The 7,533-nt window shown below is 46.5% G+C and overlaps 1 protein-coding gene across 1 annotated transcript; it reads left to right on the plus strand.

The window, feature by feature from the left end:
* The first annotated feature begins 3,776 nt into the window (after nucleotides 1-3,776).
* On the plus strand, nucleotides 3,777-6,962 carry LOC119268549 (F-box/kelch-repeat protein At3g61590-like). Its single transcript, XM_037550207.1, has 2 exons — nucleotides 3,777-4,118; nucleotides 5,489-6,962. Exon 2 carries the CDS (start codon nucleotides 5,526-5,528, stop codon nucleotides 6,732-6,734), a length of 1,209 nt encoding a protein of 402 aa, XP_037406104.1. The 5' UTR covers nucleotides 3,777-4,118; nucleotides 5,489-5,525; the 3' UTR covers nucleotides 6,735-6,962.
* The last annotated feature ends 571 nt before the right edge of the window (nucleotides 6,963-7,533 follow it).

The raw sequence follows: 7,533 nt of genomic DNA on the forward strand, positions 1-7,533 counted from the left end.
ATTCAATCAATCCCGTATTCAATTCCCTTTGTCAATCGGTACGTTACTTGCCCGAGATTCGATCGTCGGTATCCCAATACCTTGTTCAATCTCGTTACCGGCAAGTCACTTTACTCGTACCGTAATGCATGATCCCGTGACCAAACACTTGGTCACATTGAGCTCATTATGATGATGCATTACCGAGTGGGCCCAGAGATACCTCTCCGTCATACGGAGTGACAAATCCCAGTCTCGATCCGTGTCAACCCAACAGATACTTTCGGGGATACCTGTAGTATACCTTTATAGTCACCCAGTTGCATTGTGACGTTTGGTACACCCAAAGCACTCCTACGGCATTCAGGAGTTACACGATCTCATGGTCTAAGGAAATGATACTTGACATTGGAAAAGCTCTAGCAAACGAACTACAGGATCTTGTGCTATGCTTAGGATTGGGTCTTGTCCATCACATCATTCTCCTAATGATGTGATCCCGTTATCAATGACATCCAATGTCCATAGTCAGGAAACCATGACTATCTGTTGATCAACGAGCTAGTTAACTAGAGGCTCACTAGGGACATGTTATGGTCTATGTATTCACACATGTATTATGATTTCCGGATAACACAATTATAGCATGAATAATAGACAATTATCATGAACAAGGAAATATAATAATAATCATTTTATTATTGCCTCTAGGGCATATTTCCAACAATGTCATGGAACACTTCTACGACAGCACAGGTATGACTATCTTGATTCTGTCATAAATTTGTCATGGATGTACATGCATGACAAAGAAGCGACCTACTGTGACAAACACGTATCATCACAGAAGTGTATTTTTTTGTAGTGAGCCGCAGTGCAGGAATTTTTTGTTACTGGCATCAGCCAGATGGTGTTAATGACACGATGATTGTGTTAATCCCAAAAGTACCCCACCCTAAGGAACTGAAAGATTTCCGCCCCATAAGTCTGTGTAATGTGGTGTACAAGATCGTGTCTAAATGCATGGTGAACAGGCTACGGCCGCTCCTATCTGAGCTTATCTCTGAAAATCAGAGTGCATTCATTCCAGGGAGGTTGATCTTAGACAACTCCATTATTGCCTTCGAGTGCATTCATCATATCCAGTCAGTAAAGGAGAATTCACAAGCCTTGTGTGCATACAAACTTGATCTGTCGAAGGCCTATGACCGCGTTGATTGGTTCTTCTTGGAAAGGGCGCTCTCTAAATGGGGCTTCTCTGATCAGTGGATCTCTCGCGTTATGGCATGTGTCTCGTCAGTGAAGTATTCTGTTAAATTTAATGGCAAACTATTGGAGTCCTTCTCTCCCTCGAGAGGTCTACGCCAAGGTGATCCTTTATCCCTCCCTTTCTTTTCCTCTTTGTGGCTGACGCTCTATCTATCCTTCTGAACAAGTCGATGATCGAGGAAGTTCTACAAGGGGTCAAGATATGTAGAGGGGCCCCGGTCATCTCACATCTCTTATTTGTGGATGATTCCCTCCTGTTTTTCCATGCCTCAGAGCAGCAGGCTCTTTTGGTTAAAGGTGTGTTGAACACGTATTCGGCGGCAACAGGACAATTGATCACCCCGTCGAAGTGTTCCATCCTTTTTTCAGATAACTGTCTGCAGAGTGTGGCTCGGGAGGTCAAAACTGTGTTGGAGATTACTCAAGAGGTGTTTGAGCCCAAGTACTTGGGGTCTTCCTGTCCCGGAAGGAAGAATTCACAAAGGTAATTTTGAAACAATCCAAGAGCGCCTACAGAAGAAGCTTATAGATTGGAGTGAGCAATATATGTCCGCTGGTAATAAGGAGATTCTTATTAAAGCTGTGGCCCAGGCCCTTCTTGCCTACGTAATGAGTGTCTTTAAACTTCCTGCATCGGTCTGTGACGAACTAACTCGCATGATTCGTCAGTACTGGTGGGGAGTGGAGAATGGCAAGAAGAAGATGGCTTGGATGAGTTGGGATAAACCGAGGCTACCAAAGTCCATGGGTGGCATGGGGTTTTGTGGCATGAGATCCTTTAACCAGGCATTGCTTGCTAAACAAGCGTGGCATTTGTTGGACACGCCGGATAGTCTTTGTGCTCGCCTGCTAAAGGCAAAATATTTCCCCTCCGAACAGCTGCTCGATATAGTGTTTTCGGGCAATGGTTCATCAGTGTGGAAAGGTATATTGCATGGCTTGGATTTGCTCAAGAGAGGTGCAACTTGGAGGGTGGGGAACGGAGCTAACATCCGCACCTGGAGGGATCCATGGATCCCCCAACCATCATCGTTTCGCCCCATCACTCCGAAGGGCACCTGTCGACTAAAAGGGTTGCTGATTTTCTAGATGAAAACGGGGCTTGGCGGGTGGACCGTCTTCAAGAATTTTTTTGGCCCATGGACGTACAGTATATAACAAAGATCAGAGCTTCGCCCCGTATGTGGAATGATTTCTTGTCCTGGTTTCTGGAGAAGAGCGGGAACTTTACTGTGAAGAGTGCTTACAGATTAGCCACATGTGATCATAACACGGCCTTTGCGGGTGGTGCGTCTAGCTCTGACCCGGAAGGGAGTCGCTCGTTGTGGAACATGATTTGGGCCTCCAACGTACCACAGAAGATGAAGATCACAGCTTGGCGAGTGGTTACGGGTACCCTAGCAACTCAACAGTGCAAGAACTACCGACATTTGGCCACACGCTCACTCTGCCCTATTTGTGGGGTAGAGGAGGAGTCTACCTTTCATGCCTTGGTCACCTGCACTCAAGCAAGAACCTTGTGGATCAACATGCGTACCAGATGGCCTCTCCCGGACGATGATCGCCTTATTGATACTGGGAAGGAATGGCTAATGCTCCTACTTGATTCCTGTGCAGAGATGGTTTGTGACATGGTAATTATGCTGATTTGACGGATATGGTAGATACGCAACGACTGCTACCATGGTAAGGAAACCCCACCCGTGCCTGCATCGGTTGAGTTTCTGGATAGTTACTATAAATCCATCAACCTCGCGGGCAAGTTTTTAGTGGAGGAGATTATCAAAGGCAAGATGCCCTCGGCGCCACAGGTGGTGACGCGCCAAAAGATGGTTACAGCCGTTGCACCTTGGTCGGCTCCGGCTAGGGGTACGGTCGCCCTCTCTGTGGATGGTTCGCTTAACCCATAAGATGGCTCCGCGGCGGCAGGGTGTGTTCTCTAAGACAATGAGGGTTCAATCTTATTTGCGGCATACAAATATACCTTTCACTGCAATGGTCCACTTGAGGCAGAACTTCATGCAATGATGAAAGGTATGGCTCTTGCCATACATCACTCAAATTCACCGGTGGTGTTGCAATCGGATTCTCGAGAAGCTTTATCCTGCCTATCAACAGATGCTCTACGACGGTCAGCTTATGGCCAATTAGCCCTAGAGATTAAGTTCTTAGCTGGTAGTAGGGAGTTTGTACCTTAGAAGATTAGTCGTCTACAGAATAGAGTTGCCGATCATTTGGCCTGTTATAGCCGTACGAAGCGAGCCACTGCTGTTTGGCTTGTTTCAGCCCCACCTTGTATCGAGGATTTGTGGCCTCTCGGCTGTAACTCTATAACTTTGCAATAAAACTCCCTTTACCCTCGCAAAAAAAACGTACATTATTACTAGTATCTTCAAAATAAAAAAAGATAGTAAGATGTACATTTTTGTCCCGGGGAGGCTCCATCCAATCCAACCAAACTTTCTCCTCCTCTGCTATATATAAAACAGAGCCCCCAAACGCAAAACAATCAAAGCCCAGCCCCAGCAGTGGATTCATTTGATTATAGCGCACAGCCGCATGCTGGGCACAGGCAGAGCCGCCGCCACGCCCGCGGCACCACATCTCTCCGCCTCCTCCTTCCACTCCCTCCCTCAATCTGTAAACAAACAATAAACCCATCGCCGCACCCAACCCAACCCACCCCCATCTCCACCCCTTCAATCCCGAAGTGGGCGAAACTCGGGGGGACATTCCGGATTCGTTCCCCTCCCCGTAGCGTGTGGATTGGAGTTGGAGCACTCCGCCCAAATCGCCGCACATTGCTTCAGGACGGCATTCGCAAGAACCGCGATAGGCAGCCGATGCCGATCTGATCCGTGGGATTCTAGGTATGTACCGCCCCTTTTTGTTTCTTTCCCATTCTATTTCAACCTGTATGCATCTTTGCTGCCTTTGCTGGTTGGGGGATGATATTTACTTCGTCGGACTGCCGCATCTCCGCGAAAATCGTCCGTATCCGCGAATACGCTGCTGTGTATGGATCGTATGATTTTATTTACATCGGGGGCCAATGGCATCAGGGCGAGCGAATGGCTGGATTTGATTGGAGGGGCGGGGTCAGCGGGTTGGTTGGGGACAGAGATCTCCCTGGATTTCTTGCTTACATTCTGTACTTGCTCCTTACGATGCAAAAGTCATGTCTGTCCTTGCTTCTTTCCAATGGTGAGGAGGCCAACCAGGCCTCCTCCCCCACTATTTGTGCTGGGGCAATGATACCACAGTGATTGAGAGGGAGACATCGATACTAGGACAAACAGGCGCAACAGGCTGTTGATGGAAGGTATCGTTGTTCATGCCATGGTGCTATCCTTCTAAGGGGCCTTCCTGCGTATACATGGAGTTTCATGGAAAATCCTGCTGGGGCTTCGATTCAAACATTTGTTTTCATCTCAAGGGCCATGGAAATGTTGCATTTGACATGTGCCATATAACAGTTCCATCTGACAAAAGTAACAAAATGTCTCCAAATAATTCGAAAAGTATATGTTATATTGAGAATGTCTATATGTTCTTGTTCAGTGTTTGCTGTAGTATGCATAGCACGGGCCAATAATGAAAGTTTCAGACTCTCAGTATTAAGATATACCCCCTCTGTCCCAAAATAAGTGTCGCTGACTTAGTACAACTTTGTACCATGGATTTCGAGTCGCTCGACTAGTCGACGACTAGTCTATGAGTTGCAAAAATATGGTCGACTCAGCTTAGTGTCGACTCGCGACTAGTCACAACGCAGGCTCGACTTCTTCCGAGTCGCTGCCCCAGAGCGACTCGCATGAGTCGCGAGTCGAAAACCATGCTTTGTACTAAACCTGTACTAAATCAGCAACATTTATTTTGGGACAGAGGGAGTATTTGACATAGTTGGCCTTCATTTGTAGTATAACAGTTTTGGATGCCATGTATGGTTTTGTGTAGAAGCTTTTATATTTGTGGTATACAGAGTACTTGCCCGATAGAAACTTCTCATCCATATATTGTTTTGGAACATTTGGGAAGACTTGCTTTTGTCACCGAGTGTAGCATTATTAGAGGATTTATTGGAATACTGTATTATTTTGATTCGGATAGGATCTCTTTGCTTATAAAGAATAGTATTAGGAGAATGAGCTGTTTTGAGAATAAGAATTATTTTAATATAAGGCAAAATATTTGCAACTATCTGTGTAAGAACTAAGGACTTACCTGTCCTTTTTTTCAGGCCATCGCACTACCTGCATTTTTTTCTGTGTGGCATCATGGAAGATGATTCGTCATGGGAAGCTCTTCCAATTGAGCGCATCAGAATTCCTGCATTCAACTTTCGAGTTATTTCAGAGGCTAGCAATGGAGAAAATGAATTGCCAGTTTCATTGGATGCCGCAGTTCCTGATGACATTCTTGAGAAAATTTTCACCTTCTTGCCAATAGCAAGCATGATAAGGTCAACAGCGGTATGCAAGAGATGGCATGATATTATCTACTCAAGCCGGTATCTTTGGACCCACATGTTGCCTCAGAGGCCCTGGTACTTCATGTTCACCTGTAACGAGACTGCTTCTGGATATGCTTATGACCCCATCCTCCATAAATGGTATGATTTAGAGCTTCAAGGCATTGACAAGAGCAGCTGTTTCGTCTCTTCTTCTTGTGGGCTAGTTTGCTTCATGGATAATGACAACAGAAACATCATTTCTGTATCTAACCCTATTACAAAAGATTGGAAGAGGCTGTTGGAGCCCCCAGGTGCAAAGTTTCCAGATTACAGCACTGTTGCCTTAAAGGTAGATCAGGTGACTCACAATTACACTGTTACATTGGCAAAATCGAAGCAGGTACCTGAGGATTATGTCCAATGGGAATTCTCTTTATACAAGTACGACTCACGGAGTAGTTCATGGGTAACTGCAGTGAAGGAGGTGTTCATTGGTTGGAGAGGGGGTGACGATAGTGTGATATGTGGTGGAGTCTTGTACTGCTTGATCCAGTCCACAGGTGTTCTTGGCAATGTTGAGCCCCGTCACAGGCTCATCATGTATGACCTTGTTGCGGGACCTTCTGAAACTTCACTAACGCAATCCTCAATCCCTGTACCTTGCTCTCTCACCTGCGGGCGTCTACTAAACCTGAGAGGGAAGCTGGTAATGGTCGGCGGGATAGCAAAGCCCAATAGACCTGATATCATCAAGGGAATCGGTATATGGGAGCTTGACAAGACACAGTGGCAAGAGGTGAGTCGGATGCCTCACAAATTCTTCCAAGGATTTGGTGAGTTGGATGATGTTTTTTGTAGCGGCGGTGCCGACGACCTTGTGTACATCCAAAGCTATGGTGCAACTGCTTTGCTTGGATTTGACATGAAGCAGAGGCAATGGAAGTGGTCGGCAAAATGCCCTGTGAGCAAAAAGTTTCCTCTCCAGCTGTTCACTGGCTTTTGCTTTGAGCCTCGGCTGGACATTGCCACTTAATTTGTACCAGTCTTTACCGTTGACTTGCTTGGCATCAACAAAACCAGTGATCCTCGTCTTCTGTGGAAGATGGATGATACACTCTGCCTCTCTTAATTTATTTTCCCGTGATTGATGCAATTCTGTTGTGATGAGATTAATATTTTGGAATGCAGTGTTGCCGAATAACACTTACTTGTCTGTGATGATTGTATGCCATTTCTCGTTTCACATAATGTACATTTCTGACAGGCAAAATTTTCCAGTGCCATTTCCGTGATGTTGCCATCAAATTTCTTGTCATTTTGGGAGAGAAACTGTTTACAGTTTTTGTTTCTTGCGATACTGTGTATCAATGCGTACTGGTGCCCGGTCCAGAGCGGCATTGTAGCACCCCTACCAAGCTAGCGACTCAGAGCTGTTGCTCTGACCGGTCAGCAGTGCCTCCCTCCCTGATGTTGTTGGCAGGAGGGGGAGGGGTAGCCCGTGATGGGCCAACGTCCAGGTTTCCTCTTGTGGGAGCTGCAGCTGGCCCATCCTTCCTCGCTGCCAAGCCTGTGCGCGTGAGCCAGAGAGGCCATTGATGTGGTGGTCTCCGCCCTCGCCGCAGCACGGCAGGCCTACGCCTATCTATCTATCCATTGAGAGCATTCATTGTTCACGTGGCTCCCACCGTGGATCTGATGTTGCTGTTTGAGTGTTTGTCGCTCAGCTGCACACCGTGATACTGATACGGACGAAGCTGCTGTTAGCTGGTTTTGTGCCATTTTTTGTTCCATCGGCTGTGATCTTCTCCGTTTTGCATACTCCTTTTCGTCGC

The sequence above is a fragment of the Triticum dicoccoides genome, chromosome 3A (genome assembly GCF_002162155.2).
Source record: "Triticum dicoccoides isolate Atlit2015 ecotype Zavitan chromosome 3A, WEW_v2.0, whole genome shotgun sequence".
Taxonomy (NCBI): Eukaryota; Viridiplantae; Streptophyta; class Magnoliopsida; order Poales; family Poaceae; genus Triticum; species Triticum dicoccoides.